Source organism: Petromyzon marinus (genome assembly GCF_048934315.1).
Source record: "Petromyzon marinus isolate PM22_M1 ecotype Great Lakes invasive population chromosome 67 unlocalized genomic scaffold, UKy_Petmar_22M1.pri1.0 chr67_unloc.3, whole genome shotgun sequence".
Lineage (NCBI taxonomy): Eukaryota > Metazoa > Chordata > Hyperoartia > Petromyzontiformes > Petromyzontidae > Petromyzon > Petromyzon marinus.
Window position 1 is genome coordinate 386,014 of NW_027422593.1, and position 17,652 is coordinate 403,665.

At 52.5% G+C, this 17,652-nt stretch overlaps 3 protein-coding genes across 3 annotated transcripts in view; 1 reads left to right on the top strand and 2 right to left on the bottom strand.

The window, feature by feature from the left end:
• Nucleotides 1-17,652, top strand: part of LOC116956757 (dynein axonemal heavy chain 2) — a 464,532-nt gene that overhangs the window by 298,033 nt on the left and 148,847 nt on the right.
• Nucleotides 1-17,652, bottom strand: part of LOC142907956 (uncharacterized) — a 224,622-nt gene that overhangs the window by 16,617 nt on the left and 190,353 nt on the right. The window contains exons 3-6 of the mRNA XM_076057996.1: nucleotides 11,593-11,690; nucleotides 5,796-5,866; nucleotides 3,665-3,733; nucleotides 2,045-2,134 (exon numbers count right to left, since the gene is read on the bottom strand). The gene's annotated coding sequence lies outside the window, so the exon portion shown is untranslated. The remainder of the gene's footprint in view (nucleotides 1-2,044; nucleotides 2,135-3,664; nucleotides 3,734-5,795; nucleotides 5,867-11,592; nucleotides 11,691-17,652) is intronic.
• The window catches only part of LOC142907951 (uncharacterized), a 5,410-nt gene continuing 365 nt past the window's right edge, over nucleotides 12,608-17,652 (bottom strand). The window contains exons 2-4 of the mRNA XM_076057985.1: nucleotides 15,302-16,320; nucleotides 14,113-14,184; nucleotides 12,608-12,723 (exon numbers count right to left, since the gene is read on the bottom strand). Coding sequence (XP_075914100.1) covers nucleotides 12,622-12,723; nucleotides 14,113-14,184; nucleotides 15,302-16,320 — 1,193 coding nt within the window. The 3' untranslated portion in view covers nucleotides 12,608-12,621. The remainder of the gene's footprint in view (nucleotides 12,724-14,112; nucleotides 14,185-15,301; nucleotides 16,321-17,652) is intronic.

Genomic DNA, 17,652 nt, shown 5'->3' on the forward strand with positions numbered 1-17,652 from the left:
TATATGACATCATAACAACAGTCTGGACCACTGGACGGGTTCCGCAGGATTGGAAGGATGCCCTGGTGGTCCCCCTCTTTAAGAAGGGGGACCGCACAGACTGTAACAACTACACGGGCATCTCACTCCTCAGTGTGCCAGGAAAGGTCCTGGCAAGGATTATTCAACATCGCCTTGCCAGGCACGCTGAGGAGAGGCTTGCGGAGCCCCAGTGCGGTTTCAGGAAAGGGCGGTCCTGCACAGATGCCATATTTTCTGTCCGTCTGCTACAGCAAAGGTGTAGGGAATTCCAGCAAGACCTACATCTCTGCTTTATTGACCTGGTCAAGGCCTATGATACCATCAATAGGCCTGGGCTCTGGGTTGTTCTTCGTGCTTTTGGAGTACCTGACCCTCTGCTCACGATCATTAAGGACCTTCATGATGGTGAGTGGGCCCGAGTAAAACTACGTGGCTGGGAGTCCGAGCCTTTCCCTGTACACCTTGGGGTGTGACAGGGATGTCCTCTGGCTCCCACATTATCTAGCATCTATTTCGACCACGTAGTTCGTGAAGCCTTCAATAGCTGTACCGGGGGAATCTTCATATGGTACAGATATAATGAGAGGCTGATCGATGCCCGGGTGCAGTCAAGGGATGGCTCCCTATTGCTCAACCATGTTATGTATGCTGATGATTTGGTAATAGCTGCTCATTCAGAGGAGGAGTTGGAGAAGCTGCTGCTGAGACTGGAGCGTGCCACTAAGAGGGGCCTTACCATCAGCCCCACCAAAACTAAGCACCTGCCTGGGTATTTTGTACCATCGGACACTCCACCCCCACAACTCCCAATCGGTGATGGGGCAGTTGTGGAGAGAGTGGAGAGTTTCCCATACCTGGGAAGTGTGCTTATGACCGGTTCCAGTTTAACAGCAGAGGTCTCACTCCGAATCAGTCGAGCAGCAATATCTTTTCATCGGTTGCGTAACGCTGTGTGGAAGCTACCTGGTCTGTTGCTCCGCAATAAGCTTCAGGTCTTCTCGGCCACGGTCATTCCCTCCCTCCTCTACACTTGCGAAACGTGGACCCCCCTAATGGAACATCTTCGCTGGTTAGAAACATTTAGGCTGGCCTGCCTACGATCTATCCTGGGTTTAACCAGACTGGATTGTGTGAGGAGCTCACAAATCCTTGAAAGATCTGGGCAAGGTCCCATCGGTGAGCTCCTCCGGCAGGCAAGGCTGCGATGGCTGGGTCATGTAGCCCGCATGCCCAGCCACCGCATGCCGAAACAGCTTTTGTTCGGCCAGATCGAGGGGGCTAAACGGGCGCGGCACGGGCTAGAGAAGAGATGGAGTGGTGTGGTACAGGAGGACGTGGAGCTGAGTGGACTTGCCGATGACTGGTACCAGCAGTGTCAAGATCGGCCTCTGTGGAGGAGGCTCGTGAAGGATGCTACTGGGCAGTTGGAGGTAGTCGCCCTCCAACAACAACGGAGGGCGGAGGAGCGACGCTCACAACAACGAGCGGAGCGCCAGGTGGCTAAAGCACAGCAGGTTGGCACAGTAGGGGGCACAGGTGGTGCATCAGCCAGTCATCTCAGTCAGTCGACCAGTGGCACCTGGGTCTGCCCCGTGACCTCCTGTCAGCGGGCGTTCGACACTCCACGTGGCCTCAAGGTGCACATGGCCTGGCACAAGCGTCGTGGTGACGTCACCGCCACTTAGTGGCGAATGGCGGTTGTTTGTTGTTGTGAGTGACTGAGTGTGAGTGACTGAGTGACTGAGTGAGTGTGAGTGAGTGAGTGTGAGTGACTGAGTGAGTGACTGACTGAGTTAGTGAGTGACTGAGTGACTGACTGACTGAGTGAGTGACTGACTGAGTGACCGACTAAGTGAGTGTGAGTGACTGAGTGAGTGAGTGACTGACTGACTGACTGAGTGACTGAGTGAGTCACTGACTGACTGAGTGACTGACTGACTGAGTGAGTGACTGAGTGACCGACTAAGTGAGTGTGAGTGACTGAGCGAGCGTAGACGGTGTGCCGGTGGGTGGCATCGCCTACCTGGCTAGGCTGGCGAGGGCTGCAAATGCCTGCGGCTCGCTCAGCCGATTCCCGTCCAGGAACAGCTCCTCCAGAGCCACGAACCTCGCCCTGGGAGCACGTGGGCACCGCACAAAGACAAAGCTGCCCCGGGTAGCCCACACGCGGTGCTGTCGGGGCCAAGTGCTGTCAGTAGCGAGACGGCGCTCGCGAAGGCCGGAACGGACCCAACTTTGTCTCCCCCCAGGGGCGTCTCTGAGTACGGGTCTCTATGAGTCTCCATGGATCTCTGCGGGTCTCTATGGGTCTCCATGGATCTCTGCGGGTCTCTATGGGTCTCCATGGATCTCTGCGGGTCTCTATGAGTCGGGGTCTCTGTGGGTTCTCTGTGGGTCTTTGTAGATTTCTGAGTGTCTCTGTGGGTCTCTATGATTCTATATGGGTCTCTGGATCTCTGCGGGTCTCTATGAGTCGGGGTCTCTGTGGGTCTCTGTGGGTCTTTGTAGATTTCTGAGTGTCTCTGTGGGTCTCTCTGATTCTATATGGGTCTCCATGGATCTCTGTGGGTCTCTATGAGTCGGGGTCGCTGTGGGTCTCTGTGGGTCTTTGTAGATTTCTGAGTGTCTCTGTGGGTCTCTATGATTCTATATGGGTCTCTGGATCTCTGCGGGTCTCTATGAGTTTGGGTGTCTGTGGGTCTCTGTGGGTCTTTGTAGATTTCTGAGTGTCTCTGTGGGTCTCTGTGGGTCTCTATGATTCTATATGGGTCTCTGGATCTCTGCGGGTCTCTATGAGTCGGGGTCTCTGTGGGTCTCTGTGGGTCTTTGTAGATTTCTGAGTGTCTCTGTGAGCCTCTGTATATTTCTGAGTGTCTCTGTGGGTTTCTATGATTCTATATGGGTCTCTATGAGTCGGGGTCTCTGTGGGTCTTTGTAGATTTCTGAGTGTCTCTGTGGGTCTCTATGATTCTACATGGGTCTCTGGAACTCTGCGGCTCCCTATGAGTATGGGTCTCTGTGGGTCTCTGTCTCTCTATGAGTCTGTGATACATTTCCACGTGATGATGATGATGAGCCTTCACTTGGTGTGAGCTGCTTTCGTTCGTGACGGCCTTCACTGCCTGTCGAAAATAAAAAAATAAAATGGTTTCTAGTTTTAGGAACTACTACTCACCGACAGCTCTTGCCCCAGGAGACCATTGTCTGTGTCCACTGGGGAGACAAAGGCGGCCGGGCGTGGTGCTGGTAGCCACCCACCCCCTCGTGTGCCACAGTGCTGGTAGCCTTCGTAAGTAGCTGCTGCTACTAACAGCACTTGTCCCAGCAGTCTGTAGAGGCTACACGGGGGACCTTTGTCTGTGTCTACCTTCATAGGTGCTGCTGCTACTCGCTACTAACAGCACTTGTCCCAGCAGTCTGTTGAGGCTACACGGGGGACCTTTGTCTGTGTCTACCTTCATAGCTGCTGCTACTAACAGCACTTGCCCCTACAGTCTGTAGAGGCTACACGGGGAACCTTTGTCTGTGTCTACCTTCATAGCTGCTGCTGCTACTCGCTACTAACAGCACTTGCCCCAGCAGTCTGTCGAGGCTACACGGGGGACCTTTGTCTGTGTCTGTGTGTCTGAGTGTGCCACATTACCCGGTCTCTGTGCACAGGCCCAAGTCTGCAGGGAGGGCCTCCAGGCCATTGCCAGACAGATGGAGCACACTGCAAGACAAACACACACAGATAGACACACACACAGATAGACACACACAGATAGACACACGCAGATAGACACACGCAGATAGACACACGCAGATAGATACACACACAGATAGACACATACACAGATAGACACACGCAGATAGACACACGCAGATAGATACACACACAGATAGACACATACACAGATAGACACACACACAGATAGACACACACACAGATAGACACACCCACAGACACACACACAGATAGACACACACAGACACAGATAGACACACAGATAGACACACACACACACAGATAGACACACACACAGACACACACACACAGATAGACAAACACAGATAGACACACACACAGACACACACCGATAGACACACACACATACAGATAGATAGACACACACACACAGATAGATACAACAACAACCGCCATTCGCCACTAAGTGGCGGTGACGTCACCACAACGCTTGTGCCAGGCTATGTGCACCCTGAGGCCACGTGAAGTGTCACACATATAGACACACACACAGATACACACACAGATAGACACACACACACACAGACACACACACACACAGATAGACAGACACAGACACAAAAAAGACAAATATCCCCCATATAGCCTTAACAGACTGTAGAGGCAAGTGCTGTTAGCGACCACCTATGAAGGCCGGAACGGTACACGAGGGGGTGGGTGGCCAACACCATGCCCGACCGCCTTTGTCTCCCCAGTGACGATGTTTACACACCACACCAGGTACTCATTTGAGGCTGAGTCGACCTAGGGGAGGCCCGGAACCGGTTCAGACAATCGTCACTGGTGTTGGCCGTGAGCGGGAATCGAACCTGGGTCGCCAGGTTCATAGCGCAGCGCGCTAACCGCTACACTATCGCTCCCCACAGACACACACACAGACACACACACACACACAGACACACACACACAGACACACACACACACAGACACACACACAGACACACACAGACACACACACACACACAGATAGACACACACACACACACAGACACACAGACAGACACACACACAGACACACACACAAACACACAGACACACACAGACACACACACAGACAGACACACACACAGACAGACACACACACAGACACACACAGACACACACACAGACACACATAGACACACACACAGACACACACAGACACACACACACACAGATAGACACACACACACACAGACACACACAGACACACAGACAGACACACACAGACACACACACAGACACACAGACAGACACACACACACAGACAGACACACACACACAGACACACACAGACACACACACAGACACACACAGACACACACACAGATAGACACAGACACACACAGACACACAAAGACACACACACAGACACACACAGACACACACACACACACAGACACACACATACACACAGACAGACACACACAGACACACAGACAGACACACACACACACTCATGCAAACAAAGACAAAGATTCCCCATGTAACCTTTGTCTCCCACTGGGACAAGGGAAGGGATTTCGTAGGTGGAGGAGGGGGGGGGGGGGTACGCGGTTGGGGGTCCCAGGGGGTCTCAGAGACTCTCAGGGGGTCCCAGGGGGTCCCAGGGGGGTCCAGCGGGTCCCAGGGGGTCCCAGGAGGTCTCATGGGGTCCCAGCGGGTCCCAGGGGGGTCCCAGGAGGTCTCATGGGGTCCCAGGGGGTCCCAGGGGGGTCCCAGGGGGTCCCAGGGGGGTCCCAGGGGATCCCAGGGGGTCCCAGGAGGTCTCATGGGGTCCCAGGGGGTCCCAGGGGGGTCCCAGGGGGTCCCAGGGGGGTCCCAGGGGGTCCCAGGGGTTCCCAGGGGGTCCCAGGGGGTCCCAGAGACTCTCACGGGTTCCCAGGGGGTTCCCAGGGGGTCCCAGGGGGGTCCCAGGGGGGTCCCAGAGACTCTCACCGGTTCCCAGGGGGTTCCAGGGGGTCCCAGGGGGGTCCCAGTGGGTCCCAGGGGGTCCCTGGGGTTCCCAGGGGGTCTCAGGGGGTCCCAGGGGGTCCACGGGACTCACCGCAGGACAGGCAGCGCCGCCAGCGCCAGGACGTCGCGCTGGTCCAGCGCGTTGTAGGAGACGTCCAGCACCTGCAGCACGGACAGCACCAGCAGCACATAGAGCACAGATAGCACATAGAGCACATATAGCACATAGAGCACAGATAGCACATAGAGCACAGATAGCACATAGAGCACAGATAGCACATAGAGCACAGATAGCACATAGAGCACATATAGCACATAGAGCACAGATAGCACATAGAGCACAGATAGCACATAGAGCACAGATAGCACATAGAGCACAGATAGCACAGATAGCACAGATAGCACAGATAACACATATAGCACATAGAGCACAGATAGCACAGATAACACATATAGCACATAGAGCACAGATAGCACAGATAACACATATAGCACATAGAGCACAGATAGCACAGATAACACATATAGCACATAGAGCACAGATAGCACATAGAGCACAGATAGCACATAGAGCACAGATAGCACAGACAACACATATAGCACATAGAGCACAGATAGCACATAGAGCACAGATAGCACATAGAGCACAGATAGCACATAGAGCACAGATAGCACATAGAGCACAGATAGCACAGATAGCACAGATAGCACAGATAACACATATAGCACATAGAGCACAGATAGCACAGATAACACATATAGCACATAGAGCACAGATAGCACAGATAACACATATAGCACATAGAGCACAGATAGCACATAGAGCACAGATAGCACATAGAGCACATATAGCACATAGAGCACAGATAGCACAGACAACACATATAGCACATAGAGCACAGATAGCACATAGAGCACAGATAGCACATAGAGCACAGATAGCACATAGAGCACAGATAGCACATAGAGCACAGATAGCACAGATAGCACATAGAGCACAGATAGCACAGACAACACATATAGCACATAGAGCACAGATAGCACATAGAGCACAGATAACACATAGAGCACAGATAGCACATATAGCACAGATAGCACATAGAGCACAGATAGCACATAGAGCACAGATAGCACATAGAGCACAGATAACACATAGAGCACAGATAGCACAGACAACACATATAGCACATAGAGCACAGATAGCACATAGAGCACAGATAGCACATAGAGCACAGATAGCACATAGAGCACAGATAGCACATAGAGCACAGATAGCACAGATAGCACAGATAGCACATAGAGCACAGATAGCACAGACAACACATATAGCACATAGAGCACAGATAGCACATAGAGCACAGATAACACATAGAGCACAGATAGCACATATAGCACAGATAGCACATAGAGCACAGATAGCACATAGAGCACAGATAGCACATAGAGCACATATAGCACATAGAGCACATATAGCACATAGAGCACAGATAGCACATAGAGCACATATAGCACATAGAGCACAGATAGCACATAGAGCACAGATAGCACATAGAGCACAGATAGCACATAGAGCACAGATAGCACATAGAGCACAGATAGCACATAGAGCACAGATAGCACATAGAGCACAGATAGCACATAGAGCACAGATAGCACATAGAGCACAGATAGCACATAGAGCACAGATAGCACATAGAGCACAGATAGCACATAGAGCACAGATAGCACATAGAGCACAGATAGCACATAGAGCACAGATAACACAGATAGCACAGATAACACATATAGCACATAGAGCACAGATAGCACAGACAACACAGATAACACATATAGCACATAGAGCACGGATAGCCCAGATAACACCAGCAGCACAGACAACACAGACAGCACAGATAGCACAGACAACACAGACAACACAGATAACACAGACAACACAGATAACACAGACAACACAGACAACACAGATAGCACAAACAACACAGACAACACAGATAACACAGACAACACAGATAACACAGACAACACAGACAACACAGACAACACAGATAGCACAGACAACACAGACAACACAGACAACACAGACAACACAGACAGCACAGACAACACAGACAACACAGACAGCACAGATAGCACAGACAACACAGACAACACAGATAACACAGACAACACAGATAACACAGACAACACAGACAACACAGATAGCACAAACAACACAGACAACACAGATAACACAGACAACACAGATAACACAGACAACACAGACAACACAGACAACACAGATAGCACAGACAACACAGACAACACAGACAACACAGACAGCACAGACAACACAGACAACACAGACAACACAGATAGCACAGACAACACAGACAACACAGACAACACAGACAGCACAGACAACACAGATAGCACAGACAACACAGACAACACAGATAACACAGACAACACAGATAACACAGACAACACAGACAACACAGATAGCACAAACAACACAGACAACACAGATAACACAGACAACACAGACAACACAGATAACACAGACAACACAGACAACACAGACAACACAGATAGCACAGACAACACAGACAACACAGACAACACAGACAGCACAGACAACACAGACAACACAGATAGCACAGACAACACAGACAACACAGATAGCACAGACAACACAGACAACACAGACAACACAGACAGCACAGACAACACAGACAACACAGACAGCACAGACAACACAGACAGCACAGACAACACAGACAACACAGACAACACAGATAACACAGACAACACAGATAACACAAACAACACAGACAACACAGATAACACAGACAGCACAGACAACACAGACAACACAGATAACACAGATAACACAGACAACACAGACAACACAGATAACACAAACAACACAGACAACACAGACAACACAGACAGCACAGACAACACAGACAACACAGACAACACAGATAGCACAGACAACACAGACAACACAGACAGCACAGACAACACAGATAACACAGATAACACAGACAACACAGATAACACAGACAACACAGATAACACAAACAACACAGACAACACAGATAACACAGACAGCACAGACAACACAGACAACACAGATAACACAGACAACACAGACAACACAGACAACACAGATAGCACAGACAACACAGACAACACAGACAGCACAGATAACACAGACAACACAGATAACACAGATAACACAGACAACACAGATAACACAGACAACACAGATAACACAAACAACACAGACAACACAGACAACACAGACAGCACAGATAACACAGACAACACAGATAACACAGATAACACATACAACACAGATAACACAGACAACACAGATAACACAGACAGCACAGACAACACAGACAACACAGATAACACAGACAACACAGATAACACAAACAACACAGACAACACAGACAACACAGACAACACAGACAGCACAGACAACACAGACAACACAGACAACACAGATAACACAGACAACACAGACAACACAGACAACACAGACAACACAGATAGCACAGACAACACAGACAACACAGACAGCACAGATAACACAGACAACACAGACAACACAGACAACACAGATAGCACAGACAACACAGACAACACAGACAGCACAGACAACACAGACAACACAGACAACACAGACAACACAGATAGCACAGACAACACAGACAACACAGAGAGCACAGACAACACAGACAACACAGACAACACAGATAACACAGACAACACAGACAGCACAGACAACACAGACAGCACAGAAAACACAGATAGCACAGACAACACAGATAGCACAGACAACACAGACAGCACAGACAACACAGATAGCACAGACAACACAGACAACACAGACAGCACAGCGAGTGGGTGAGAAGGAGAGTGAGTGAATGAGTGAGCTAGTGGGTGAGTGAGTGAGTAGGTGAGTGAGCTAGCGGGTGAGAATGAGAGTGAGAGAGTGAGTGAGTGGGTGAGTGAGCTAGCGGGTGAGAATGAGAGTGAGAGAGTGAGTGAGTGGGTGAGTGAGCTAGCGGGTGAGAATGAGAGTGAGAGAGTGAGTGAGCTAGCGGGTGAGAATGAGAGTGAGAGAGTGAGTGAGCTAGCGGGTGAGAATGAGAGTGAGAGAGTGAGTGATTGAGAAGGAGAGAGAGTGAGAAGCAAAGAGAGTGAGTGAGAAGGAGACAGGGTGAGTGAGTAGGAGAGAGAGTGAGCGAGTGAGTGAGTGGGTGAGTGAGCTAGCGGGTGAGAAGGAGAGTGAGTGAGTGGGTGAGCTAGCGGGTGAGAAGGAGAGTGAGTGAGTGGGTGAGTGGGTGAGTGAGCTAGCGGGTGAGAAGGAGAGAGAGTGAGAGAGTGAGTGAGTGGGTGAGTGAGCTAGCGGGTGAGAAGGAGAGAGAGTGAGAGAGTGAGTGAGTGGGTGAGTGAGCTAGCGGGTGAGAATGAGAGTGAGAGAGTGAGTGAGCTAGCGGGTGAGAATGAGAGTGAGAGAGTGAGTGAGTGAGTGGGTGAGTGAGCTAGCGGGTGAGAATGAGAGTGAGCGAGTGAGTGAGTGAGTGGGTGAGTGAGCTAGCGGGTGAGAATGAGAGTGAGAGAGTGAGTGAGCTAGCGGGTGAGAATGAGAGTGAGAGAGTGAGTGATTGAGAAGGAGAGAGAGTGAGAAGCAAAGAGAGTGAGTGAGAAGGAGACAGGGTGAGTGAGTAGGAGAGAGAGTGAGCGAGTGAGTGAGTGGGTGAGTGAGCTAGCGGGTGAGAAGGAGAGTGAGTGAGTGGGTGAGCTAGCGGGTGAGAAGGAGAGTGAGTGAGTGGGTGAGTGGGTGAGTGAGCTAGCGGGTGAGAAGGAGAGAGAGTGAGAGAGTGAGTGAGTGGGTGAGTGAGCTAGCGGGTGAGAAGGAGAGAGAGTGAGAGAGTGAGTGAGTGGGTGAGTGAGCTAGCGGGTGAGAAGGAGAGAGAGAGTGAGAGAGTGAGTGAGTGGGTGAGTGAGCTAGCGGGTGAGAAGGAGAGAGAGTGAGAGAGTGAGTGAGTGGGTGAGTGAGCTAGCGGGTGAGAAGGAGAGAGAGTGAGAGAGTGAGTGAGTGGGTGAGTGAGCTAGCGGGTGAGAAGGAGAGTGAGAGAGTGAGTGAGTGAGAAGGAAAGAGAGTGAGTGAGGAGAGAGAGTGAGTGAGAAGGAGACAGGGTGAGTGAGAAGGAGAGAGAGTGAGAGAGTGAGTGAGCTAGCGGGTGAGAAAGAGAGTGAGAGAGTGGGTGAGCTAGCGGGTGAGAAGGAGAGAGAGTGAGAGAGTGAGTGAGTGAGAAGGAGAGGGAGTGAGAGAGTGAGAGAGTGGGTGAGTGAGTGAGCGAGAAGGAGAATGAGTGAGTGAGTGAGCTAGTGGGTGAGTGAGAGAGTGAGAGAGTGAGTGAGTGGGTGAGCTAGCGGGTGAGAAGGAGAGTGAGAGAGTGAGTGAGTGAGAAGGAAAGAGAGTGAGAGAGGAGAGAGAGTGAGTGAGAAGGAGACAGGGTGAGTGAGAAGGAGAATGAGTGAGTGAGTGAGCTAGCGGGTGAGAATGAGAGTGAGTGAGTGGGTGAGTGAGTGAGTGAGCGAGGAGAGTGAGTGAGAAGGAGACAGGGTGAGCGAGAAGGAGAGTGAGTGAGTGGGTGAGTGAGCTAGTGGGTGAGTGAGAGAGTGAGTGAGTGAGTGGGTGAGTGAGCTAGTGGGTGAGTGAGAGAGTGAGTGAGTGAGTGGGTGAGCTAGTGGGTGAGTGAGAGAGTGAGAGAGTGAGTGAGTGAGTGAGAAGGAGAGAGGGTGAGTGAGAAGGAGAGTGAGTGAGTGGGTGAGTGGGTGAGCGGGCGAGCGGGAGGGTGAGTGGGCGAGTTGGGCTGAGTGTCGACCTGCAGGTGAGGGAAGTGGTGAGGAGCGAGACGAACGCCACGGAGAGAGTTGAGGGGCACCTCCAGCTCCTGCAGTGCCGGAAAGGCAGCCCAGGGCCCTGCGAGAGGGGGGGCGAGCGGTGGGGGGGTGGGTGGAGGTGGAGGAGGGGGTGGAGGAGGGGGTGGAGGGAGGGTGGAGGAGGAGGAGGAGGGGTGGAGGTGGAGGAGGAGGGGTGGAGGTGGAGGAGGAGGGGTGGAGGGAGGGGGTGGGGGTGGAGGAGGAGAGGGGTGGAGGAGAGGAGGGGTGGAGGTGAAGGAGGGGTGGAGGAGGGGGTGGAGGAGGGGGTGGGGGTGGAGGAGGAGGAGGGGGTGGAGGAGGAGGAGGAGGAGGGGGTGGAGGTGGAGGAGGTGGAGGAGGAGGGGGTGGAGGAGGGGGTGGGGGTGGAGGTGGAGGAGGAGGGGGTGGGGGTGGAGGAGGTGGAGGGGGTGGAGGAGGGGAGGGGGGGGGTGGGGGTGGAGGGTGGAGGAGGGGGGAGGGGGAGGGGGTGGGGTGGAGGTGGAGGGGGTTGGAGGAGGAGGGGGTGGAGGGGTGGTGGGGGTGGAGGAGGAGGAGGGGGTGGAGGAGGAGGAGGGGGTGGGAGGAGGAGGAGGGGGTGGGGGAGGAGGTGGAGGGGAGGAGGAGGGGTGGAGGAGGAGGGGGTGGGGGTGGAGGGGAGGAGGAGGAGGGTGGGAGGGGGGGTGGAGGTGGAGGAGGGGGGGAGGTGGAGGAGGAGGGGTGGAGGAGGGGAGGGGGTGGAGGAGGGGGTGGAGGAGGGGGTGGAGGTGGAGGAGGTGGAGGAGGGGGTAGGGGTGGGGTGGAGGTGGAGGAGGTGAAGGAGGGGGTGGAGGAGGGGGTGGAGGAGGGGGTGGGGGTGGAGGAGGAGGAGGGGGTGGAGGAGGTGGAGGAGGAGGAGGAGGGTGGTGCAGCGGTGAGCTCACTCCGTCACAAACCCGGCACAGACGCTGAGCGTGATTCCCGCGTGAGATCCGAAGCGGTCCCCTGACCCTCCCCTAGGTCGACTCAGCCTCAACTCGTCGTACCCAGGGAAGGCGGTTCCCTCCGGCCTTGACCAAGGCCACGCTGTCAAACGCGGCCAGGTCACTCTCGCTCACCTGCACACAACAACAACACACAGTCAACAACAACAACACACAGTCAACAACAACAACACACAGTCAACAACAACAACCACAACAACAACAACACACAGTCAACAACAACAACACACAGTCAACAACAACAACCACAACAACAACAACACACAGTCAACAACAACAACACACAGTCAACAACAACAACCCAACAACACAACAACACACACACAGTCAACAACAACAACACACAGTCAACAACAACAACCACAACAACAACAACACACAGTCAACAACAACAACAACAACGCACAGTCAACAACAACCACAACAACGCAAGTCAACAACAACACACAGTCAACAACAACACACAGTTAACAACAACAACCACAACAACAACTCACAGTCAACAACAACAACCACAACAACAACTCACAGTCAACAACAACAACCACAACAACAACACACAGTCAACAACAACAACAAACACAACAACAACGCACAGTCAAAAACCACAACAACAACTCACAGTCAACAACAACAACCACAACAACACAGAGTCAACAACAACACAGAGTCAACAACAACAACCACAACAACAACCACAACAACAACTCACAGTCAACAACAACAACCACAACAACAACACACAGTCAACAACAACAACAAACACAACAACAACGCACAGTCAAAAACCACAACAACTCACAGTCAACAACAACAACCACAACAACAACACACAGTCAACAACAACAACAAACACAACAACAACGCACAGTCAAAAACCACAACAACAACACACAGTCAACAACAACAACAAACACAACAACAACGCACAGTCAAAAACCACAACAACTCACAATCAACAACAACAACCACAACAACACAGAGTCAACAACAACACAGAGTCAACAACAACAACCACAACAACAAACACAACAACAACACAGAGTCAACAACAACAACCACAACAACAAACACAACAACAACACAGAGTCAACAACAACAACAACCACAACAACGCACAGTCAACAACAGCAACAACAAACACAACAACTCACAGTCAACAACAACAACAAAGAGTCAACAACAACAACCACAACAACGCACAGTCAACAACCACAGCAACAACCGCAACAACCCACGCACAGTCAACAACAGCAACAACCACAACAACGCACAGTCAACAACAACAACAACCACCACAACGCAAGTCAACAACAACAACAAACACAACCACAACGCACAGTCAACAACAACAACCACCCACGCACAGTCAACAACAACAACAGCAACCCACGCACAGTTGTCAACGCGCTTGGACTACGCGCGGGTGGACGCCGTGCGGGTGGACTACGTGCGGGTGGACTACGTGCGGGTGGACGCCGTGCGGGTGGACTGTGGTCTGACCTGGTCGAGGTGTTGGTCAGTCACATCCACAGTGCACAGGTCCGGTGGGGTCTCCACGCCGTGCAGCCTCAGCTGGAGGACGAGCAACACGACGCTCACCCACTCGCTCACCCACTCGCTCGCTCGCCCACTCACTCACTGGCTCACTCGCCCACTCGCTCGCCTGCTCACTCGCTCGCCCGCTCGCCCGCCCGCTCGCTTACCCGCTCGCCCGCTCGCCCACCCACTCGCCCACTCGCCCACCCACTCGCTCACCCACTCGCTCACCCACTCGCCCACTCGCTCACCCACTCGCCCATTCGCTCATCCACTCGCTCACCCACTCGCCCACTCGCTCATCCACTCGCTCACCGACTCGCCCACTCGCTCATCCACTCGCTCACCCACTCGCTCACTCACTCGCTCACTCGCCCACTCGCTCACCCACTCGCCTGCTCGCCCACTCACCCACTCGCTCACTCACTCGCTCACCCACTCGCTCGCCCGCTCGCCCACTCGCTCACTCACTCGCCCACTCGCTCACCCGCTCCCCCACTCGCCCACCCACTCGCTCACCCACTCGCTCGCCCGCTCGCCCACTCGCTCGCCCGCTCACCCACTCGCTCACTCACTCGCTCACCCACTCGCTCGCCCGCTCGCCCACTTACTCGCCCACTCGCTCGCTCACTCACTCACTCGCTCACTCACTCGCTCACCCACTCGCCCACTCACCCACTCGCTCACTCACTGGCTCACCCACCCACTCGCTCACTCGCCCACTCACTCACCCACTCGCTCACCCACTCGCTCACTCACTCGCTCGCCCGCTCGCCCACTCACTCGCCCACTCACCCACTCGCTCGCTGACTCGCTCGCCCACTCGCTCGCCCCGCTCGCCCACTCACTCGCCCACTCACTCGCTCGCTCACCCGCTCGCTCGCCCACTCGCTCGCCCGCTCGCTCACTCACTCACTCGCTCACCCACTCGCCCACTCACCCACTCGCTCAGCCACTCGCTCCGCTCACTCACTGGCTCACCCACCCACTCGCTCGCCCACTCGCTCGCTCACTCGCCCGCTCACTCGCCCACTCACTCGCTCACTCGCCCGCTCCCTCACCCGCTCACCCACTCACCCACCCGCTCACCCACCCGCTCCCTCACCCGCTCGCCGGCTCTCTCTCTCTCTCTCCGTGTCTGTGTGTGGCTCACCAGGAGGCCCCTGTCCAGGACCCTGCGTCTCTCGTCCACGGGGACCCCGGGCCTCGATGGGCCGGGACCGGCCCGCTGGCTCCCCCCTCGGAGGGCCACCCCCGCCGGAGGGAGGCCCCAGGCAGGGCCAACCCAAGAGGCGGTGGCCCTCTGGCGGCTCGCGGTGGCCCTCTGGCGGCTCGCGGTGGCCCGCTGGTGGCCCTCGAGGGAAGCGAGCGGCGAGCCAGTGGCCACTGCCTGGGGCGCAGACGGGGGACGAGACGAGAGTGGGTGTAGTGTATAGTGTAGTGTGGTGTGTAGTATATAGTGTACTGTAGTGTGGTGTGTAGTGTAGTGTGTAGTGTAGTGTGTAGTGTAGTGTGTAGTGTAGTGTGTAGTGTAGTGTGTAGTGTAGTGTGCAGTGTAGTGTGGTGTGTAGTGTGTAGTGTAGTGTATAGTGTGGTGTGGGTGTGGTGTGTAGTGTAGTGTGTAGTGTATAGTGTACTGTAGTGTGGTGTGTAGTGTAGTGTATAGTGTGGTGTGGGTGTGGTGTGTAGTGTAGTGTGTATAGTGTAGTGTGTAGTGTAGTGTATAGTGTGGTGTGGGTGTGGTGTGTAGTGTAGTGTGTAGTGTAGTGTGTGTAGTGTGTAGTATATATGTACTGTAGTGTGGTGTATAGTGTAGTGTATAGTGTGGTGTGTAGTGTAGTGTGGTGTGTAGTGTGTGGTGTAGTGTGTGGTGTAGTGTGGTGTGTAGTGTGGTGTGTAGTGTGTAGTGTAGTGTGTAGTGTAGTGTGTGTAGTGTAGTGTGTAGTGTGCTGTAGTGTAGTGTATAGTGTGGTGTGTAGTGTAGTGTAGTGTGTGTAGTGTGTAGTATATAGTGTACTGTAGTGTGGTGTATAGTGTAGTGTGGTGTGTAGTGTGGTGGGTAGTGTAGTGTGTGGTGTAGAGTGTAGTGTGTAGTGTAGTGTGTGGTGTAGTGTATGTGTATAGTGTGTAGTATATAGTGTAGTGTGGTGTGTAGTGTGTAGTATATAGTGTCTGTAGTGTGGTGTGTAGTGTATAGTGTAGTGTGTAGGTGTAGTGTGTAGTGTATGTATATAGTGTAGTGTGTAGTGTGGTGTAGTGTGGTGTGTGGTGTAGTGTATAGTGTAGTGTGTAATGTAGTGTGTAGTGTAGTGTGGTGTGTATAGTGTAGTGTGGTGTGTAGTGTAGTGTATAGTGTAGTGTGTGGGTTAGTGTGTGTAGTGTGTAGTGTAGTGTGTAGTGTGTGGTGTAGTGTGTGTGTAGTGTGTAGTGTAGTGTATAGTGTAGTGTGTGTGTAGTGTGTAGTGTGTGTAGTGTAGTGTGTGGTGTAGTGTGTGTAGTGTGTAGTGTAGTGTGGTGTGTAGTGTGGTGTAGTGTTGTAGTGTGGTGTGTAGTGTAGTGTGGTGTGTAGTGTGGTGTAGTGTGTAGTGTAGTGTGTAGTGTAGTGTGTAGTGTAGTGTGGTGTGTAGTGTGGTGTAGTGTGTAGTGTAGTGTGGTGTGTAGTGTGGTGTTGTAGTGTGGTGTGTAGTGTAGTGTGTAGTGTAGTGTGTAGTGTAGTGTGGTGTGTAGTGTGGTGTGGCGTGTAGTGTGGTGTGTATAGTGTAGTGTATAGTGTAATGTGTAGTGTAGTGTGTAGTGTGGTGTGTGTGTGGTGTGTGTAGTGTAGTGTGTATAGTGTGGTGTGTATAGTGTAGTGTATAGTGTAGTGTGGTGTGTAGTGTAGTGTGTAGTATATAGTGTAGTGTGTAGTGTAGTGTAGTGTGTAGTGTAGTGTGGGGTGTGGTGTTGTGTTGTGTAGTGTAGTGTGTGTGTGGGTGTGGTGTGTATAGTGTGTGTGTATGTGTGTGTGTATAGTGTAGTGTGTATAGTGTGTGTGTAGTGTAGTGTGGGTGTAGTGTAGTGTGTAGTATATAGTGTAGTGTGTATGTGTGTGTAGTGTAGTGTGGGTGTGGTGTGTGTAGTGTAGTGGTAGTGTGGGTGTGGTGTGTATGTGTAGTGTGTATGTGTAGTGTGTATAGTGTAGTGTGTATAGTGTAGTGTGTAGTGTAGTGTGGTGTGTAGTGTAGTGTGGGTGTGTGTGTGGTAGTGTGGTGTATAGTGTAGGTGTGGTGTGTAGTGTAGTGTGGTGTGTGTGTAGTGTAGTGTGTGTGATAGTGTATAGTGTAGTGTAGTGTGGTGTGTAGTGTATAGTGTAGTGTGGTGTGTAGTGTAGTGTAGTGTGTGTGTGGGGTGTAGTGTGGGTGTGTAGTGTAGTGTGTGTGTAGTGTGTAGTGTGGTGTGTATAGTGTAGTGTGTAGTGTGGTGTGAGTATGGTGTGTAGGTAGTGTGGATGTGAAGTGTAGTGTT